Here is a 22,595-nt window from a genome sequence, read left to right on the forward strand (position 1 = left end):
TTGTCAGCAATCCCTAGATAATCCATCGCTAAAACTTTGTTAGATAACTGGTTTATCGCTAATCTGTAGTTAAATGAAATTAGCATGAGGTTTTTAATGTTTAGCTATAAAACTATGTCGGTTGTTAATTCCATGTTAGTGTATATGTTAAACATTAAAGGTATTGTGAAAGAGCAAATTTAAGAGATCAATCTTCACTAAGTTTTTGATTATTTACATTTCTTTCAGTTAATTTGCATGCTAATATAAGATTTTTATTATGCAGATATAGTATTTATTTTCCCTTGAAAAAAAATGTTAGATATTGTTTGATCGAGTATAAAGGGTAAAAAGTTATTTATGGCATATGATAATGTAGAAAGTGCACAATAGGCATAGGGTATGTAAATAATTTTTAATATTAAAGGATGACAACATATTTACATTAAATTGCAAGTGATATAAATTATATAAAACTTGAGATACTTTCTGAAGGAGAATGGGTACTTGCGATTATAAATAACTATAGTATCATTTAATTTTCTCCCATTTCAAATAACTCTGAAATTAATTTACAAAGAAATTATTTTGTCTTATACCAAACACAATGCCAGCACAACTTTTAGTACTAGAATTACTCCCTGCATTTCATGCATAATAATTTATTAGTTCCTTTTAAATTGTTCAATTCATTTTCATTTGTATTGGAGAATTTTACAAGCTGTAATAGAACAAAAAAGGGAAATTAATTACTTGGAGGAAGTGCATGCACTGAACATATGAATTTATCATGAAGATGGATAATAATCCAATTCATTTTTAATTCGTCAAAATTTAAACTAATTCGCTCATTTGTCAACTCTATGTGAGTCAAGTATTTATCGAAAATAATATCTTTATCTTCAAAACTCACAAAATAGATATAAAATTACACGCATATTACTCTTTTCAAAATTCATTTATGAAATTACAATCAATTTATGATTGCATTAATGATTTGATATGTGTATAGAAAGGACCTTAACCTTAGCATAAAATTAAGGTGGTCCACATGAATTTAAAATTTGGCAAAAGAATAAGGGAAAAGCAGAATCATAATAGTAACTTATTTGTAAGTACTAATTTTGATAATTACTTATACCAAAAGGGTAGCTGTGTCAACTTGTCCCTAGTCTGGTCTCACAGTAATAAAGAAAAGGCAATGACTTTTCTTTCATCACTGGTCATAGAATTGAATTGCTAAGAACTCGACACATATTACTCCATTATTTAGAGTACGTGGGGCCACCAAAAAGGGTTTTTTATTCTTAATTCGAAGTTTTGTATTTAAAATATCCTAAATACAAAGTCGTTATTATTAAGAAGCATTTTTTCTTTTAAAACTTTTTGATTCAAATCTAAATTTATTCGACTCTATACATCGAATATGCAATCCAAAAAGAAAAGTAGGTGGGGGATACAGCCAGCAAATCACTGTTTGGACTTTACTTTAGTACGCCAAATACTAACCCGGACAAATACGGGTTAACTTGATCGTAGAAAAAAAAAAACCGCTTTTATCCTTTGTTTGGATAAAGTTTCTACACCACGCCCACGCGCGTTAGACTTCACATTCGTGTCTAAAATTAGGAGAATAATGCGGAATGACAAATGTCTAGAGTATATTATGTAATATAACTATAGTTTTGATTATTTTTAATTCGTGACTATAATTTTGTGAAATTTGTTATTTGAATTTTTTGATTGTGTAAATCTAGAATTTGTATAGTTCGGTTACTGATTGTATGAATCTAGAATTGTATATGTTTACCCTAACTATTTGTATACGATTTATGAAAAAATTGTAATAAATTATCTTGTTTATATATTGACAAACGAAATATACACATTGCGACCTTCATAGCTAACAAAACTATAGCTATAAAATTTTACTATGTCCATTATCTTTGTTATTTATGAAATTTTCTCAATAAAATTTTACTTTCATCACCTAAAGTGCATATATTTTTTAAAGCGGAAAAAGGTAAAAGAAATACTCGTAAATTATATGTAATTGAACAAAACTATCTTTCATTGAAAAATATTTAAGTTGTTGATATAATATCCTTTAAAAATGATATATTTATTTTTAAATAAAAGATAACTTTTATACAAAAAATGATTATAAGAATACTTTTTGACCAAATTATATTTGAACTAATCCTAAAATTGCTAATTTCAAAATAAAGAACTTAATTAGATGTTGGATAAAATAATTTTGCATTTATATCGAAATTGTTGACCATATCCCGCAAACCAAACTTTCAAACTCTTTTTCTTTTAAAGAGTACTTTTTGTTAGAAATAAGTTTCAAAAAAAAAAACTAAAAAATTGGAGGTTAAAAATTTATGTTTTGACTAATCAATTTTAAAAATGATTTTGTCAATATTAGGGCAATAATCTCTGGTTTCTCAAGATTTTGAAAGTATTTTAAAGAAATAACTATTGCCTTTTATTTTACTATCACTCAAAATCAGTTATATTTTCCAAGAGATTAGTCAAACCCTTTAATTTTAAAAAATAAATAAACGTTTCTAGTTTTCAAATGTTTGGCCAACTAGGTTACTATAACTAACAGTTAAAGTGTTAAAAAATCTTATTCTAAAGAACCTCTAACCTTATTACGTGCACTTGTGATTTTTAAAAAATGATATTTCCCTTCATCTTCTTTATTTATATACTTTTAAAGTTAAAATCAATTAATAATTATTTTATTTACTTATTGCCTCAAGGTCTAGGTCAACAAAGCCTCATAAAGTTGGAGCTCGAAAATAGATTACGTAAATTAGCCTCAAATTTAAAATGGGTTGGAAATTTTCAACGTAATCTCTTCTACCTAACTTATGTCACGATTCAAGTTCATTTTGACAGCTTTATATTCTGATGTGAAATTCAACGAAGATATTGTATACATCCTTTTCAAAAACTTGTCAATTTATAGAAGTCTGTTAGTCCCTTTTTTTAATCCGCTATCAATTGTTCAGATTTGCTTTGAGCGTCACAACACATCCTTTAGGTATATATTCAGTCGTCCTTGTTAGATTCATTTTATCACCGTATTAAAGAAGAGTCTGACTTTATTATCATACTTATTACAATTCAAGTACATAACACATTATCCATCTTGATCCAAGAAACTTTATAAAATTATCTTTTAGACTACGCCATCATCGGAAATCCAAAGTGAAAGATCTAACAATGAATTAACATTGAAGTTAGAATATAAAACATACTCCTATTTACTCAAGAAACAAAAGATAAACAATAGAAAGAAAGCATTATGGAATGCAAAAAGTTGATCTCCTTTTACCAATAGATAAATAATGTAAGTGTAGGGCTCACGTGTGCGTGCCATTTTGGAAATCAACCAAATGAAAAATGGCAATTGGTAGTGTCATCATTTTGTTACACTTAATTATCATATTTTAGCGTAAATCTTATCTTAATCTTATCATTATGTTGCCCTTGACCAATTTTTGATAATGTTGTTTAACTTTGTCGCTTATGGTAATGGTCTATTTAAGAATTTTTCTCTAACACTAATTATAGGAGGTGATGACTTTTTTTACTAAGAAAGTGATAATCATTACTTATGCACCCATTCAAATTGCTTGTTAAATAATCCAAATATAGTACAGTAATATTTTATGCTTGGATATATGGATTAAGAATTCATTTACTTCTTATAATTAAGAGGGAACTGACTGAAATTCTTAATTATGATTTTTTATGACATTCTCCCATGTCAAATTACTATTTTATCCTTTGAAAACTATACTATGGGGTGTGAACTTGGTGAGGGGGTGAAAATTACTTACATTGATTATAAATATTGAAAAAAAATTCATAATTTTAAAGAAGTTAAAAAAAGATTAATAATGGAAGAATAAATATTTATAAAAGTAAACTACAGTAAAGGGGCCTTTGATTTTTAAAGTAAAATTAAAAAATATAAATGGTTTTCATCCGTGTGCAAATATTAAGATTATATCCGTTGATACCTCTTTTTTTTTTTTTTTTTTTAATTTTAGCTTTTAAAATTAAAAAATATAAATGGTTTTCATCCGTGTGCAAATATTAAGATTATATCCGTTGATACCTCTTTTTTTTTTTTTTTTTTAATATTAGCTTTATAAGGAATTTTGAGAGATCAAATGAAATATTATTAAAGATGAAGGATTAAGTTCAATACTATATTTTTTTTGAGTCAATCAAGCTAGCAAATTTCCTTAACTTGCTTTAAAGGGTATAAAGACCGGAGTTTTGACTTTAATGATTATATTTTGTCCGTGAAGATTTGCTCTATGGAAATAGCCATTCACAAAACCTTATCCTAAAAAATATAGGATTAATATAATAATCGTAATCATTATTATAATGCACTAATCTCTTTAGGCATGATAATTGAAATCTTGAATGTTTGGATTGTCTTCATATTCCTTCTATAAAGAATTTTTTTTAAGTATTATGTTCATACATTATTTGTCATATAAGTTTTTTTCGCGTTTCCCTTTAAGAAATATTTAATATCCTTAATAGTAAATATTTCAATCAATTGACACTTCACTAATAAAAATAATATTGAGGGTGGACTTGAAAAAAATATTTCTTTATTTTCTAAAATGTCAAATATTTTGAGACGAATCTATATATAAATGATTTTAATTCAAAACGAGTAAACCACTAATAATTGAAATCAATAAAATATTTTTTTTAAAAATAAATTTATCAAAAGAATAGATTTAAAAAGCGTGATGGTAATACAATTATTATCACTCGACAATTTTGGTGGCAAAAGTTGTAAGTTGTAACTAATTTCAACTCACCAATACAAAGAAGCAAACTTAATTGATGACATTTACCTATTTACTTATCATAGAAACTGTGACTAATTAACAACGCTTTGGTTGTACAGCACTAATTAAGAAAGCTATTGAAATTTTACTTTTTCTTTTCCTTTCACTCAGCAAAGTCCACTTTGTATAATAATTTTGTTACTTCATTATATTGTTGTTTGTTCTTTAAACTTTTCTCAATTAATTAATCGAAAATTCTAAAATGACCCCAAGTCATGTCATCTTTTTTCACTTTGTAACAAGAAATGAATATTGAATATTACTAATGGATAAAGGAAAAAAAATTACGCGATCAATCGCCAAGCATGCATTGATTAATTTCCACGCGGGCGTTAGCGTATGATAATAAAAGTGGCAATATGAAACTAAACAATGCAAATTAAATATGTATTCAAAATTGGATGATAATTATAGTAGCAATATGGATTCACCACAACTCATAACTTCGTCATTAATGAAGCAAACGAAGGCTAACCAATTCTGATTGTAATGATTGACAAGAATCAATAGGTCGTTCCCAAGGCACTATGAAATGTGAGTCTTTTCTTTACCTATTGTATGTATTGGCTTGATTTCATCCCAAACTAAAGAAGTATTCTGCTAGATGTATGCGTATAGAAATATTGATAACTACAGACTACAACTATATTTATAGTCCGAAAGCGACTCGCTCTATATAATAAAAGGTAAACATAATATTTTTTAAGAGTAAATATGACTAATGGTTCTTGAATTTGAAGATAACACGTGCCTAGAATTGATTGACTTATTTAGTTAATTACATTATAAAATACAATCAATTGTTGTCATTTGTCAATTGTAGCAAGCAACCATATTGATATTGAATTAACTAATAACTAATAAAACAAAAAGAATCTAGTACAAGTACTAGTAATATATAAGATTACTTGGTAACTACATAACCTTTCAAAAGGGTGGAAGAAGATAATGATGAGATGAGTAAAAGCCAAAAGAAGAAAGAAAGAAATATGATAATTTAGGGAGGAAGAAAAAAACAAAAGAGAGACTGACAGCGCAGCAGCATATGTTTTGAGAAGATGCTCCGCAAAAAAGGGTCAAGACAAACAATCCCAGTGATTCGACATACTTTTTTTTTTTAGTCTATTATTATAATTTTATTTTTCTACTTGATATAATTGACGTAACTTTAATTTAGAATCACAATATTGAGAAGTTTTGTTTATTTTTTAAACTCAATGTCAAACTAAATTAGACCATTCTTTTTTAAACGAAGAGAGAATATGTTATCAATGTCAAGATTATTTTATAGTATTAAGTCATTTCTGCTGGTTACAGAGTTGGTTTAAAAGTTAGTCAAATTTATTTTCAGCTTTTAAAAGTGTGTGACAAAGTTAAAATTAACTTAAAATAATTTAAATAAAACTTAAAAATTAAAAATCAGACTCCTCATACTTCTTATTTTTTGATTTAAAAGTCATTTAAAATTTGACTTTTTTTTACTTAAAAGCTAGAGTACTTTTTAGTCTATCAATAAAGAAGTATTGAAAACACATCTAAACTTGACGTAAATTATTAGTTTCATCTTCAACTATTGATAGTTTTTAAAACACTCATTTACTTGATTAACTGAACTTAAATACATCTACAATCTTACAACATGAGTGAAGATTATTTCAACATTTCTCTCAATTTTTATTAAAAGTTTCATATTTCTGATCACTTGCTATGTCATGTAACATATCACTATATATCTGAATTTACTTAGTTCAGTAAAAGGATGTTTTTAAAACCGTCAATAATTTAACAATAAAATCAATAATTTATGCTAAGATGAGAAATGATTTGAATGCTTCTCTGAAATTGGACGGTGTATATGAATTTAAACGTCAAGAAAAAAAGGTGATGACTGGCAAAAGATATATAAAAAAAGCAAATATTAATAGTGCAGGGCAGGGGAGTGGTTATTGCTTTGGTTCTGCATCATCTGGTTCTGGTTCTGTCCTCTTTTTTCACTGACACAAAACCCTCGACTTTTTCGCGGGGGCTTTTGCTTTTACTCATTCATTTCTGTATCTCTCTTCTTCTTCTTGTCTTAATTTGTGTATGCATGTTTTCGCTGACTCCGCAACAGTAGCTAACCCTCATCAATATATTTATATCACCCTTTTACCTAGTCATATTATTGTATTCGTACTATTCAAAATTGCGAGATAATAGATGCGTTATTATAAAAATATTGATTTTAAGATATCAATTTGATCGGTTCTACTATCTACTACTTATATATAAGTGTGAATAACCACACAGGTGACAGTCAACATGCATGCTTCACCTGTGTGGTTCCACACTTATATATACGTTTGCCTACTTTTTTTCTTTGTTTTAATTTGTTATGTTTTATTTTTTATTTTTTTATATATATATTTAAAAATTGCGTAAAAAATATATATAAATCATGATAACTAATAACTTAAAATAATTTTAAAAAATATATAAAAAAATATTTTAAGTTATTAATCATCATGATTTATAATATTTTTTACGCAATTTTTAAATATATAAAAAAATAAAAAATTAAAATTAAAATTGATTGCTTGTAAAAAAATCGATTAATTCAAAAAATTAATCTATTTGTGTCACATAAAATGAGACCAAAGAAGTAACATGTATTATTTAGTTTGGACACTATGTAAAACGTATTGTAAATTTCAATTATTAACAACATATTGACTCTTGAAATTTTATTTGTGCTAAACATATTGGTAGAGTCGTCAAAATCGGCTTAGCCCATGGGGCCCAATCCAACTCGTTATTGGGGCAGTGTTAGGATATGATTTTTCAAGTCCATTTAAAACTAGGGCTTATAAGTCCGACTCATATAAGCCCTTGGCCCTTGATGCTTGATCGGGGCCAGGCTGGGATCGGTCAATGGCCAAAACTATTTATTTAAGGGTAACTTACAACAATCTCATTAGGATATGAGCTAATTACTTAAATGCACGCTATGCTGTAATAATGAGTCTAACCAAATTTTGGTACGTCAAATACATGTATCTTGCAATACATAGACTCAAAATTAGATTAATTTGTTCTAGATACACTTTATCTAAGTGGATTCGCATGTATCTAGGATACATAGACAAATCCCGCGTCCTCACCTCCCTCTCATCTCGCTTGTCACTCTCTTATCTCACTCGCGTATCTGCGATGCATCACACCAGATACATGCATATTGCATATCTAGTATCCTAGATACATGCTAATTACACTAGACTTTTTGCTAGTGTTATTGAAACAACACCATTGTTTGTCATATTTGATTTGAAAATCTTCTAAATTTTTTTATGTTATAAAATTTTAAGTTTGAAAAAAATAAAAATGATAGCCCGTCCTAGTCCTCGGCCCTTCTAAGGTTAGATTGAGTTGAGCATTTTAAGGCCCTTCCAAATAAAGGGCAAGCCCGCCCTAACCCTTTAAATTCCTTGGTCCGCGAGGCTTGGGCTGGGCCAGTTCTTCTTGATAACTCTATATATTAGGTCAAGGGAAGTAACATATATTATTTAAAAATTACGTAAAAAATATTATAAATTATAATAATTAACAATTTAAAATATTTAAAAATCATATTAAAATTTAATTGACTCTCTAAATTTTATCTATATTACATAAAGTGAGACAAAAAATAACAGATATTAAATCCGTGTTAGCTCAGGTACTTGTGTTTGGTATATATATACACATATACAGTAGTACTATACCCTCTTATTTACTAATCCAGGAGCCACACAAAGCTTGACAGGTCATCTGTCTTGTCTACTTTATTGCTCTTCACGTGTTCCCTCCTCTTCCCCTCTAGCCCCAACCCCACCCCCTCTTTTTTGGGGTAAAGATTGAAGAAATTTTACAACACATTCATTTTCATATTTTTGAATTTTGTAATTTCAAATAATGTCTATTGGTTTAATGGTGTTAACATATTCCGACATATTACGTGTTTTGAAAAGATAAAATCAAGGACTTGTCTGAAAGAAAAAGAAAAAAGATTGATTTAATATTATTTTTGTTATATCATTAATTAAGTATTTATATATTTCTCATGTAATATAATATTTAAAATATATTATCGACGAGTTACTATTTTCGTTTGAATTAATGATTTTTTATTTTATTTTAAAAAAAATTGTCACTTTAAATATGTAATTTATTATTATTTATATTATATAAAACTATTAGTTAAGTTTTTAATATTTGTAATTATTTTCTTAGTAATATAACATCTAAAAACATATTACTGATAAGTATACTACTTCTATCCTGAATTAATGATCTTTCTAATTTAATTTTTATTTTTATTTTTGTCACTTTAATTATGTAATTTAAAATTATAATATTTTTCACTATAAAGAATGCACAAAATTAACATGATAATTCAAACAACCTACTATAACAAGATAAATTATTAAAATATATATTTTAATGAGTATGAAAATACTTATTACATAGTTCAAAATGAAATAGGGGAAGTAAATTACAACGCAAAATAATTGGATACAAGATGAAATTGTTAATTTAAACAATTTTTAGCTACACGTAAATAAAAAAAACAAGGACAAAAAATTACTCATTTTGAACTCTGTAATGCATTAGTAGAGAATTTATGAAAACAACGTAATAGTCTTGAAAGTTGAATATTTATGTAAAATTTAAAATAAATTTTATGATGATGCAATATTTATTATGTAATTGTATTTCATCAATGATCTCACTTTTATTTGAATTATTCGTTAATATATATTATATATAATATTTGTTGCAATTTATGTCATTTAGAAATTTAGAATAAAATATATTTTTATACTAAATGAAGAATTTGAAAATAAATTTTTATATTACATGAAGATTATATAGATTATAGGGTGATTATTTGTAAAAAAAAAAGGAAGAAGAAGATTATATTATGAGATTGAAATAACAATATAATATTAAATAGAGGAGAAAAAGATTTAATTTTAGAAATTAAAATAGAGAATTGGTTTGGAGTTGATTGTCTGGAAAATAATAGAAAACTATATATTTGGATAGTAAATTACACAACAAGATTGGAGATGCCCTTGGACATTTAAAAAAGGAGATGTGTTGACACTCCAATGAGAAGGTATGAGATGTTGAATATGATGGATTCGAGGTAAAGACAGACCAAAGAAATATTAGATAGAGGTGATTAGATATGACATAGTGCAACTACAACTTACTAAGGACATGAATTAGAGAGGCTAGTATAAAGATTGTGAATTGTGATAAAAGGTTACTAAGTAATTGAATGTTGTCGCATATTTTGAGGGGATTAGACTTGGTAGTAATGTGGAGCACAATATGTGTCGTAGTATCAACATTATTCATGTAGTTTCTTATTTTTTGATACATATGGTGTGTTATTGTTTCTTTTGGTATGTTTTACTTACTTTTCGTACTGATTGACAAGTTTCATTCATTGTCATGTTACTTCGTTCATAACTATTTTGATTTGATGCATTTGGATTTAGAGCTTTTAGATATAATTTGTATATCTTCACAAGACAACAATAAAGACTGCATGCTATACTCTCTTAATTTCAAACTTGTGTGTTTATCTTGAACATGTTAATGTTGATATTGTTGCTGATATTTTTTGTTTCGGTATACCCTTTAAAACATTCACTCACCCCTAAAAAATAGAAAGTATTTCATTAAATCGTCCATAATTAAGTAATACCTATTTAATATGATTTTCTTATTATGCAAAAAAAAAAAAACTTATGTAAATATGAACAATTTTTTAAAGTAGTTAATACTTTATTTATTATAAACCATTTAGTTTTGAACTAAATGTAAAAATTAAAAACATGCTATAATACTTTCTCTGTCCACTTTTATTTATCATGTTGTGCTTTTCGAAAGTCAATTTGACTAATTTTAAAAATTAAATTAAATTACATTAATTCGATATTTTAAACAAAAAATTTAAATATTCAAAAACTTTATGAAAAATACTATAAATTGTAATTTTTTTGCATATCAATATGATGAAAAAAATACATCGTAAAATGATAGTCAAAATTTTATAATGTGACTTTAAAAAATGAAACTATGATAATTAAAAATGGACGAAAGTAATATGGATGAAGTGAGTAATATTCTCGAAAGTACAATTTTAAGTGTGATGTGGTCCTAAAGAATTTAAACGTTACATTATCTTAGAGTTAACTATTTGCGGGACCTATTTAATAAAAACATATTTTTAACAAGGTACACTCTTCAGTTTCGAATTTGGCTTTTATTTCTATCCACAAGAGAGAGGAGTGATTCAATATTGTTTTTTTTAAGTCAAAAACAAAATTATTTGTCAATAAACAGAAACGGATCGTACAAGAGAGAAGTTGATTGGGGAATAATAGACCGAGTTTTTGGAAGGTTAAAAATAATTATTTTAAAAAATGAAGTGTTTATTAATAAAATATTTGAGAGAAAATAGAATTTGAAGAGTAATAAAATGAATATTCTTCAAAAAATAATTTTGGCCAAAAACTAATTATTGCTTAGATATAACTATACTTTTTCGAAAAACACATTAAAGCAAAAAGGAACTTAGAAACACTTTAATGAACTTGGCCAAAAAGATTAATGCTTGAAAATATTATAAAAAATGAATTAGTCAAAACACAAATTATTCCCATCAAAAGTACCCTTTTTTTAAAAAAAAATATCTTTTGAAAAAATGAATTAAAATGTACTTTTTAAAAAACTTGGCCAAGAATAGTTATTACATGATTTTTCTAAAAAAAATAATTAATCAAACACAACTATTTCTTACTTAGATATATGACTTTTCAAAATAGTTAGATTTAAAAAATATCCCAAACATAACATACGGGGTCAAAATATTTTTTTCCTTTCTTGGGACAAAATTGGTATGAAATGAGAAACAAAAATAGGTCCTGAATAATTTACTCTTTTTTTTTATTTTCACATTAGATTGATTTTTATCACTTTATACACTATCTTGGATTCTATGGTCTATATCTTTCCATTTTGAAATTTACCAAGGGTAAACTTTTTTTTTTCTATAAAAAAGAAGAATTATATTTAGTTTTTAATATAATTACACATTTGCTAAATACTCAAAATTCGTATGACTTTCCAGTTAATAAGTACTTTTACTTTCATAGAAATATTTTACTTCATTTTTTCAAAATAGAACTCTACTCTCTTTTAGTAATATTTTTGTTTTTTTGTTATTCAAGTTATTCTTCACATACATGTATTATATACTAAGTATTTAATATTTTTAAAATAATACTTTAAAAATTATTATAGTGATTTAACAATAAAAAAATTGTCAACATGTTTTTACTAAATTACTTATTAACGATTTAAATATTTATAACTCAAACACTAAATTAATTATTTATAAGGTATTTTGAAATTTGAACGGTCAATCCAGCAAACACTATTTAAACAAAAGGACGAGAGAAGCAGAAACAATGGGCAAGAAAGGATGTTTTACTAGTGAGTAACTATTTTCGCCTCAATTTATGTGATACGTATATTTTATTAGTTTGTTCTCCAAAATATGATATCAATTTAATTTAATTTTTTTAAATTTTAATTCAATAATTTATAACCGTATAAATAATCAAAGAGTAATTTTAAATCGCAAATTTCGAATTTTTTTTTGTTAACGCTAACATAAATTAGGACGAAAAAAATAAAAACAAAAAAGGTGAAATATTGCAACTCTTATCCCTAGGTGGGAGTAGTAACGTGGCAATAAATGATTGGTTAATAATGGGACGGTAGTACGGTTTGCCAAAAGGAACTAGACCGGTCCTTGTCTGAGGTAGTGGGTGTGAGCTACTGACTCAGTTACTTTGTTTCTCTGATGCTGGGTAAAGTCGTGGCTGGGAAAATATTTCACTCCAATCATCCCATTTTTTCCTTTCATTTTCTATTTGACGTTCGTTATTTAAGTATTATAGTTCGATTTAACATAGATTCACACTAGAAAAAAAAAATGATATTAGTGTTAAAATGCTCTCTAATAAATGTGACTCGTTCATAAGGAGACTCAAACATGAGACTTTTTGGTAAGATTGGAAGAGTACTTACCGCTCCACAACTAGAGGTGAGAAGCCATTTTGTGGTTAGGGAGTTCATCTTGACCCCTTTCGGCTGAATATTATACTATGTAATGAAAATAATTATTTTTTATGTATATATAACAGATGTCTAACCCGTTTTAGTTAATTCATGTGTTTATTTATTCAGATTTTGATATTCTTAATGAAAATTATGCTCCGCCAATGTCTACCGCAACCCTTGTTGGTTGAAGAACATATATACTTTCAATAAACACATTTTCTTCGCATTTTCAAGATTATTTTCGTTTAAGTTTATTAGGAAAGATCAATTAGAAAAAACACTAATGCATCATTCTATACAATTTCTTCTATCATTCTTTTCTTAGCTTAATGCTGTTAGGTTGATATTTCAAATTTACATTGTCTCATTTTTAATTAAAAAAAATAAAAAAACTGTTGGTTAAGCGTATAATGTATAGTTGTAATGTTGTATAATATAGACTTTTCGCCTCTGGAATATTAATTTATACTCTTATTAAATAACACTAACTATTGGGAAGTTGAATTTTTTGGTGTGTTTGTACAAAACTATGTGAAACTATACGCATGATATTTGTTTGCGTATTAATGCGCCTCTTAATTATCCTGGTTAAGTTTAATATATTTTCACTTTATTGTAAATTTCTTTGTTAATATAATTTGATATAAATATTGGGTTCGTAAATCGTATAATTATTTGAGATATATCCATTAGGTGTACTTGCGAGTTAAACTAACTAAAGATCCCATTTTATAAGAGTTAGGTTTCACACATTAAATTAAACATTTAAACTTAAGTCAACTACGTACATATATAAAACACCTAGACAAGTAAGTATACATAACATATTGTACGCCAAAACCTTACAATTTGCAACATTAAATTTCTATAGTTAGGCAGCACTCATGAATAAGTAGTAGTAATAAATACAATTTATTTTTACGTAGAGTAGTACTAAGGTAGTTTCAAAAAGTAGGATTCTCATTTAAGTGTGTTTTACTTTTATGAGTATTGAGTTACATCTATGTAAATGAACCTTGTACGTACCAAAAAGTAGGATACTCAATTAAGAGTTTATTTACTTTTATGAGTGATATCTATGTTGTAAACTCGTAATTGTTCTCATAATTATGCTCGCATTGTTTAATTATAAATGGTGTTTTTAACTAGAACACATTTTTTAAGTTGACTCTCAAAAGTATAACGTGATAACTAATGATATCGTTTACATGATTATAGGAAAAAAAAAATAACAATAATATTATTATTATTATTATTATTATTATGTTTCAGTGTCAAATAAGTTGAGATTAATTATTTAAATTGCATGACACCAATATTAATATTTGCTAAAAAATCATAAAACTTATTTTTGGAATTTCCCCGCCCCCCGCCCCAGTTTAACACAAATTGTTTCCAACCTAACTTCAATTTTATTCCTCTTCTAATTTTAGGAAAACATTAAAAAAAAAAAGTTGTTTTTTTCAAAATACCATCTTTTAGTAATTATTTTGAGCTGTTGGAACAAACGTCCGACTTTATAGGGACAATCGAATAATAATAGTATAAACATTATCTTTACTTCGAATATTTTAAAACTTTAAGCAGTAAATTCAACCTATTTCTTTCTCAATACAGCCTTTTTCTAAGCATCAAACAGTTGATGGAACAGCCATCAGCAGTAAAGCTAAAGCTATAAATAGAAAAAAATAATATAATTTTTAAAAAGAATATTAATTAGGTCTTCTATTTATAACTTCAAAATGGAAGCCTCAATTTATCCAATGTGTTAATGAAATCTGTATTTTACAGTAAATAACTAAGAGTGGTAAAAACTAAAAAAAATCATATTTCAAAAGTAGTTAGCCTGAGTCTAAAGCCTTTAGGGCTAGGCAGCCTTAAAAGAAAAAAATAAATAGGGCTAGCCTGTAAAATTTGATTGTAGGGTTGGAGGTGTTATTAAATATTGGTTTTATAGTACAAATTACATTTTTGTTGTGAAGCAAGGGCCACTACAAGAAACCTAGATATGATTAATGAATCTTCCCTATGTCTATACTTTTAGATTAGATTGGTAATTAAAAAAAGCTATTAATAATGCTAATAATGAGACGAAAATGTTTGGAAGCTCTAAATTATAGGTTAGATGTAGTTGCATTATTACCACTCTTATAGTGTAGTGGGATAATTAAGATTTTTTTTTTATGGTGGTGATGTTCGAATAAACTTGTGTGTAGTCTGATTAATTTTATGGAGTATTTGCTTTGTCTCATCAATGTATATATTGGTAGCTTTGTTAATTAGGATTTGAACATGGGTGAAAAATCACTTAATCAGGATTTTGAACTCATTTCATTGATCATTAAAACACTTCCTTGATTACGACGTAATAGTCCGGATTTTCCCTCCTCTTAAGCAAATGGTATAAGGTTTGAGAGTTGAATTAGTAAGTTTTTGGTAATTTTTTTTTTTTTACCTTTTTCATTGAACCTTTTAAAATGTAAATTTAAATTAGTCAAATGTCCAACAAGGGAATTTCGTGAAGAAAGAAGAAGAAATTACCAAATTAATTTTATCAAATCACATCACTTTAAAAATAAAGTTTTTTTTTAACTGCGAATCAATGGGAAAATTATGCTATAAAATATGATTTCTTTTAGTTATTTTTATGCATAGTGAAAAAGAGATTCTTACTTAAATAATGGAAAACTTTCTAATTTTTTCGTATGAAAATGTTAGTATTTATTTTTTTCTCACCGATTCAATTTAAATATCTATGAAAATAGCTGCTAAACATATTTCAATAAGAAAATAATGGAGTAATTTTTAACTCCTAAATTTGAAGAAAAACCAGAATAATTAATTTGTTCTCGTACAATAAGAATTAGGTTTGAATAGTGGCATTTTAAATTGTCTCATTTTTAATTGATGATGTTCTTCTTTGCAATAAATACACCTATGACCAATCAACAAGGGTTTGTGATAGAGTGATAAGTATTTTTTCATCCTTATCCAAAAAGGTCTCGGGTTCGATCCCTCCTTGGCTATGAAATCGTCTTTGTTAGGAAGCGCTTTATCCTCAATGGGACTTTTCGGCGCGAATCCAAATTTAATCGGGATCCAATATAGGTACCAGAAACAAAAAACAAAAACACCTATGACCAAACTCATATTCATAATTCATTTTGGGTTGTTTGCTGCTGCTATCCTACACTATTTATAGCCCTTTTTTAGCCTTTAGAAAAAAGTTTCATTTTTATTTTACTTTCCATCTTCTATTAATTGTTTCTTCTGGGACATATCAATCTTTAATTTTTGGTTTGCCAAGACGCAATTATTGTAAGCATTCACAAATATTACTACTACTACTATTACTTTATTAAATAAAAACGTAAGAAGCTAATGAAATTAATACTCCTTTCTCATTAGCTAGGACTCGAGAAGACAAATTTCCTAATATTTGTAAAATTTGTTGGATATATATATATTATAAGGAACATTTGTTATATTCTGAAAATGGAAAATATTACTAGTGAGGGTAATAGGGACCTCCCTATATTTACAAATTACATATGTAGATAATTATTCTTTGAATAAAAGTCCTATCAGTCACATAAATATCTTTATTTTGGCGCGGTCTATAATTTTCTCCCTCAAATTTCTTTAATTTTTATCATTCAATATACTAGTTAAGTAAAAAAATAAGTATATCAAAAATATTTTTGATACCGTAATTATAAATATTTTTTGCTCGACATAAATTTATATTTTCATATAGTATAATATGGCGCAAGTTATGTGTTTTTAAATAATAGAGGCAAATCATTCAATAATGTCACTAGTAGCCTCGTGGATATTGGATTTGAAGCCAACTACATATCTTTTAGTGGGAATTTTTTTCATTTAATTGCACGAGTTTCATTTTAAATAAATTGATTTTCTAAGTTGTGTCCTTTATATGAGTTAATCTTTAAGTTTTTCAGTTAGCAATCGAACTTAGCCAAATAGGTCATAAATTTTTTAAGGATGCGAGACATGATTTATAGGATATTATAATGTAAAAATATAAACTTATGCTCCGCAAAAGAATAAGTATTTATCTCGAAAGATAAAAATTAAATGTTAGCACAAAATAAAGGCAAAAGTGGAAAATGTCCCAAGTTTTTGTCCAAACCTCTTACTTGGGCTCACTTATGGTCCAAACATGTCTTTTTGTGGACCGTTTGGCAAAGTTTGGCAGACCATGAGCCCATGGACTGGCTACATGTAGGTTAGTTAATTTAGGAGTACTCTAAATAAATAGGGATAATACTCATTCTATTGTCAAGTTTTAGTTACAACTTCTTAGGTACTTATACTTAAATTACAAAATATACATCCTTGTGTGGTTTGTAGGCTATTACACGGTGAGAGATTTTCCGCGTGCGCACAACGTGCTCATCCGAAGGGTAGAGATTGTAGCGCTTGTATACATCAGTAGGGAGGCTCGACCAAGCATCACGGTAGCACACCTCTGAATTCTTCTTGACATGTGCCAGTCATTGACTTGTTGTGATAGGTTTGGGATTAGCAAGGGAATAACTTTCAAATTAATCAGTCCAATCGAAAGCCCCTTCCTCCACCGTCCTCACATGATCCTAAGCCAGAGTCCCCTGAAGGAGCCATCATGTTTGTGGATTGAGAATAACACTTTACTAATTATAGTAACATGTATTAAGAAAAGTAAGGGATTAGGCTCTTTCCATTTTCTCAACAACACAAAAAGAGCTGGTTACGCTGAATCATGATAAGTATAATTGAACTCCTAGTAGTCTCCTATAATAAATTCAAAGAAATATTTATCAAACTAAGTAATCACAATTCACCCATAATTTAATAATGACTATAAGAAACAATTACAAAATTGTAAACTATATTGACAATCATAAAAAGTTTGGCGAAATTGTTATTTGTTTGAATTGAGTGTTATTGCAAACGATTGGTAATATTCATTAGAGATTATATGTAAATTTTGATGGAGTGGTGTGAATTTTAGAATTAGTTTTGATTAGAAATTCATAACAAAACTCGAAAAGAAAGAAGAACAATGATATTTTCTGAATCCCAATTTATAAATAAGTTATTTGTATTTGTATTTCGGGTATATATTATTTATAGGTCTAGTGTATCACTGAATATAAAGAGATATACACATGATATAAATGGATCTGAAGGACTAATGGGTGTAATTTGGGCTCAATAATTTCCCTCCCAAAGCTAATCTTCTGAATTTTTCCTTTCCCTTTCTTATAGACAATGGGCTGAAACCAGTTAATGGACTATCTTAGTCAAACATTATAAATAACTTTCCTTCAAAAAAAGAATGTTTTTTTTTGGACAACTTTTTGATTATAACTTTCCACGTAACGTGTTTAAGACCACAAAATTAAATGACATTTTGATACATTTTATATATCTTTAGTTTAAAACCACCAGATTCAAAAGTCTTTTCTACTTTTTGAAACTCAGTGTCAAGTCAAAACAAGATAAACAAATTGTAATGTAGGGAGTAATAGGTAAAGGAGATCTTTTTTTGCTTTTATTACATCTCAAAGTTACAAAATTCAATTTTTAACTAATTCCCTTGACAAATAACATGATTTCCTCTAAACTTGCTAGAAGAATGATGTTGCACCAATGGGCTCTTGTTGGTATCAAGATAATTAAGAAGAAAAACCATCCCAATTGAAGTAACAAACATTGGAATTGGACCAAAAAACCATAACAACAAAGTTATAGCAAAATAAAGAGCTCTAAGCCCAATAGACCAAAAATCACCTCCCCTAATCACAGCCAACTCCACATAGCTTGAAGAAACTTCACTATTTGGTATACTAATTAGGTAATTTGCATGGATGAAACATCTTGATGATTGAACAAAACATGAAAATGCAACCAAAAAACATAAAAGAAGACTTATGTACTTAATTGACAAAGTAGATGCCCTTGTGTCACCATATATCAATTCACTACTAAAAATAGTTGAAGTATTTGCCATCCATGCTCCAATTAGAGAGCTCAAAGTTAAACACACAGTTGCTAAGAATGTTGCTCCTGAATTATTTGCTGATAGAACATATAAGGCTGTCATAACATCTCGGTTTTCGGTCTGAAAAAAAATAAAAAATAAAATGTTATCCTGAATAAACAAAATTGGAAAATGTTTTCTGGTATTTGGTTGGTGAATGAAAGATATTCGTTAAAGGATAATATTAACAAATCACAATATTTCAATGAAATCTTTGAGTAACAAAGTATTTAGTTGGAGCTAGTAATATGAAATTACTTAGAAGTCAAGTGAGGAAAATCATTTGTAGTTTGAAAAACATGTTTTTTCTTTTATAAGTTTTTAGTAACAAAACATAACTATGGTTTCATGTCCAAACACAATTTCAAATACTGGAGTATATTTTTCTTCAAATTTCAACCAAATCATGTCCAAACGCATGGACACGCAAAAATGTTAAAATCATGAAGGACTAATAGGAGATTTATTAATACTTACCTGCATAAATTTTTGAATCCAAGCAATTTTATCATTGTTCTCAAATCCAAAGACAGTAGTATGAGGATTCTTGATATATCTTTGGAGAAGAAAGAGATGGTAAACAAACAAGATGAACAATCCACTAGGCACCAAGAAAATATCAAGGTGTTCTTTGTGGAATACCATTTATTATTATTTTTTTCTCCTTTCTTATGTTCTTGTTTGAATATTTGTGAGATTGGTAGAATTTGAATGTTGTTTGTGATATATGAAATTGGCAAAAAAATGTTTGTTGCTTAAAAGGAACCTATTGCTTAAGGTATTGAATAGATATATCTTACAAGTAACATTCATACTTAATGATAGTAGCTTATACATTTTGAATTCTTGACTTGGTGGCTGTGATTGTAAGTAAACTTATTTACTAATTATATTACAACAAATTACCAAAATTATCTCTTGGCATTTTTTTTTTGTACAAATTAAACAAACAATTATTTAGGAAATTTGGCCTAAAGCAGAGTTGCCCTGTTTGTAGCTTCTTCAACTCTCTTGTAAACCTGTTTTCTTGTTCTAGAAGAACGATGATCGTGCAATTGCTTCGTGTTTTTGTCAAGGTAATGGAGGAAGAAAATCATCCCAATTGAAGTAATAAACATGGGAATTGGACCAAAAAACCATAGGAGTATAGTTGTTACAAAATAAAGTGATCTAAGCCCAAGTGACCAAAACTCACCTCCTCTTATAACAGCCAATTCAACATAACTAATTGGTATATCAGTATCTGGTGTTGTGATTAAGTAATTTGCATGAATGAAGCATCTAGATGATTGTACAAAACATGCAAAAGCCATCAAGAAGAAGATTAGTAGAGTTATGAGCTTGATTGACATTGTTTCTGGCCTTGTGTCACCATAAATTAGTACACTAGTGAAAAGAGTGTTGTTAGACATCCAGGCTCCAATGAGAGAACTCAATGATAATGAAACTGTTGCCAAGTATGTTGCATTACTGTTATTGGATTCTAAAACATTTAGAGCTGTATCCATAATTTTGGTATCTGAAGCCTGCAAAATTTAGTAAAAATGATAAGTTAGATGCAACCTATATTTTTAACGAGTTCAATTGAATTCAATATCTCAAACATGAAACATAATTATACAAGTGGAAAATTACTAAAGTTTCGACTAGGGGGGATTGACCTATCTACGAAGTGTAATTTTATGACAAAAGGAGATCAATTGACTCATTACTGGAAATAACGGTTTTTCCTACTACGAATTAGTGGAAATTTTGTGCTATAAATCATGATTTTTCCACTCATTTCTCATCGAACGAGTTCACTGGAAAAATGCATGGTGGAAAACAGTTCCTAATTTTTCCATATGAAAACATTATTATTTTTGTTTTTTTCCACCAATACAATAAAATATCTGTGGAAATCGCCACTGAACATTTTTCAATAGAAAACTATTGATTTTTAAGTAGTGACTCTCTTAGGAAAAAGGTGGCTCCGCCATTGATTTCAACAAATATTAAATTTTGAACTCATAATTTTTTTAAAAATAATAATGTTTATCATGAAAAGCTTTAAATGCCAGAATCATCAAGTTTAAATCTTAAATCTGTTTCTGTAAGTACATACTTTACCTGCATGATTCTTTCAACCCAAGCTCTCTTGTCATTGTTTTCAAAGCCCATGATAGTGGTATGAGGGATAGTAAGGTATCTATAGAGCAAATAGAGATGATAAGTGAACATGATGAATAGCCCACTTGGGACCAACAACAAATCAAGGTACTCTTTTTGGAAAACCATTTTTTTTCTCTTCCTCCTAGAAACCAGAGTAGTCAAGAATAAGAGTTCCAAGTGGCATCTTTTATATATATTATTTGTGCCTAACTTACTTACATGTGTAGCAAAGAATTAACAACTTGTATGGAAATCTCAACAGAATTTTGATAAGTAACCTATAGCTAGTTGTTATGTTCTTGACTTCTTGTCTCCACGTGATTATTTCTTCAAATTTATGCCTACCAATGCCATCATTCTGCTGAACATTTAATGGACTTAAAATAAGTTAAAAATAGAAGCATTTTCGAACCGGACGACAAAGATATTTTTAGACCAAACTAATAGCTAAGGGTATTTTTGCTCAGTTTCATATAGTTCAAAAGCTTTTTGACCCTTTTCCGTTTTCTTTATACTGTCGTGTATAAAAATTAAATTCAATTAAATATACAGGTCACTCAAAACGGAAAAATACCAATAGTAGATCAAGTGGTACACTATTTAATTGTTTTTCAACTTTCGGCAGTTTGAAAATTGAATTTTAAAATAATTTCCTTGTGCAAGTTTAACTATTTCCTCCGTTTCAATTTGATTGTCGAAAACACTTGAATCTTGTGTTATTATACTAAAATGATGTAGAATTTACCAAAATATCCTTTAATATTATGGTCTTAAACTTGTCATGTAGAAAGTTAGAATTACAGAGTTACCAAAATAGGTGTTGGTGTATATGCATTTTATTATTACAATAAAATATTAAGTGCATGTGTTAGTGGGTATAAATTGTGGTAAAAGATGACTTTTGGTTCTTGTAACTTATAAGACCATTAGTTCTTGTAACTCTCATGGTCATTAGTTTTTTGTAACTCATATGATCATTAGTGTTTTGTAACCTATGTAACATCGATCTATCACATTCATCTATCCACATTACTACCCTTCATTCTACCCATTGATTATATGGAAGACTTCTTCACTTATAAATAGTGGTATTTTTTCCTTTGTGAAATATCCTAAGAAAGATGAGAAGTGTGAAATAATGTTTTAGTGTGTAGTAGTGAAAGAGAGAGTTGAGACAAAGAAAATATTCTAAGTCTTCAACTATATTCATCACTATATACAAAAGAGAGTATTTATATATATGTTGAAGGAATGTGTACTTTTTGTGGAGTTTTGGACTCTTCAACTAATCCGGAGTTGTTTGAGTTGTACGACGTTATTGGGTTGTTGTATCCTGGAGGGGACAAGTCAAGACTGATACTGCT

At 27.8% G+C, this 22,595-nt stretch overlaps 2 protein-coding genes across 4 annotated transcripts; both read right to left on the reverse strand.

The window, feature by feature from the left end:
• Positions 1–17,190: 17,190 nt before the first annotated feature.
• Positions 17,191–19,782, reverse strand: LOC107058322 (uncharacterized). Of its 3 annotated transcripts, none has more exons than XM_015303873.1 (3): positions 19,558–19,782; positions 18,977–19,161; positions 17,191–17,665 (listed from the first exon to the last, which is right to left on the reverse strand). In XM_015303873.1, the coding sequence occupies exons 1-3, from the start codon at positions 19,723–19,725 to the stop codon at positions 17,641–17,643; spliced, it is 378 nt and encodes a 125-aa protein (XP_015159359.1). In that variant the 5' UTR covers positions 19,726–19,782; the 3' UTR covers positions 17,191–17,640. The 3 variants fall into 3 exon arrangements, with proteins under 3 accessions (XP_015159359.1, XP_015159358.1, XP_015159357.1); XM_015303872.1 differs by lacking the exon at positions 17,191–17,665 and adding an exon at positions 17,675–17,828; XM_015303871.1 differs by lacking the exon at positions 17,191–17,665 and having other exon boundaries at positions 17,851–19,161.
• A 131-nt stretch (positions 19,783–19,913) lies between these two features.
• Positions 19,914–21,373, reverse strand: LOC102587035 (uncharacterized). Its single transcript, XM_006364265.2, has 2 exons — positions 21,190–21,373; positions 19,914–20,606 (listed from the first exon to the last, which is right to left on the reverse strand). Exons 1-2 carry the CDS (start codon positions 21,355–21,357, stop codon positions 20,052–20,054), a joined length of 723 nt encoding a protein of 240 aa, XP_006364327.1. The 5' UTR covers positions 21,358–21,373; the 3' UTR covers positions 19,914–20,051.
• Positions 21,374–22,595: the final 1,222 nt, after the last annotated feature.

This window comes from Solanum tuberosum, unplaced genomic scaffold (assembly GCF_000226075.1).
Source record: "Solanum tuberosum cultivar DM 1-3 516 R44 unplaced genomic scaffold, SolTub_3.0 scf00476, whole genome shotgun sequence".
In the NCBI taxonomy this organism is placed as follows: Eukaryota; Viridiplantae; Streptophyta; class Magnoliopsida; order Solanales; family Solanaceae; genus Solanum; species Solanum tuberosum.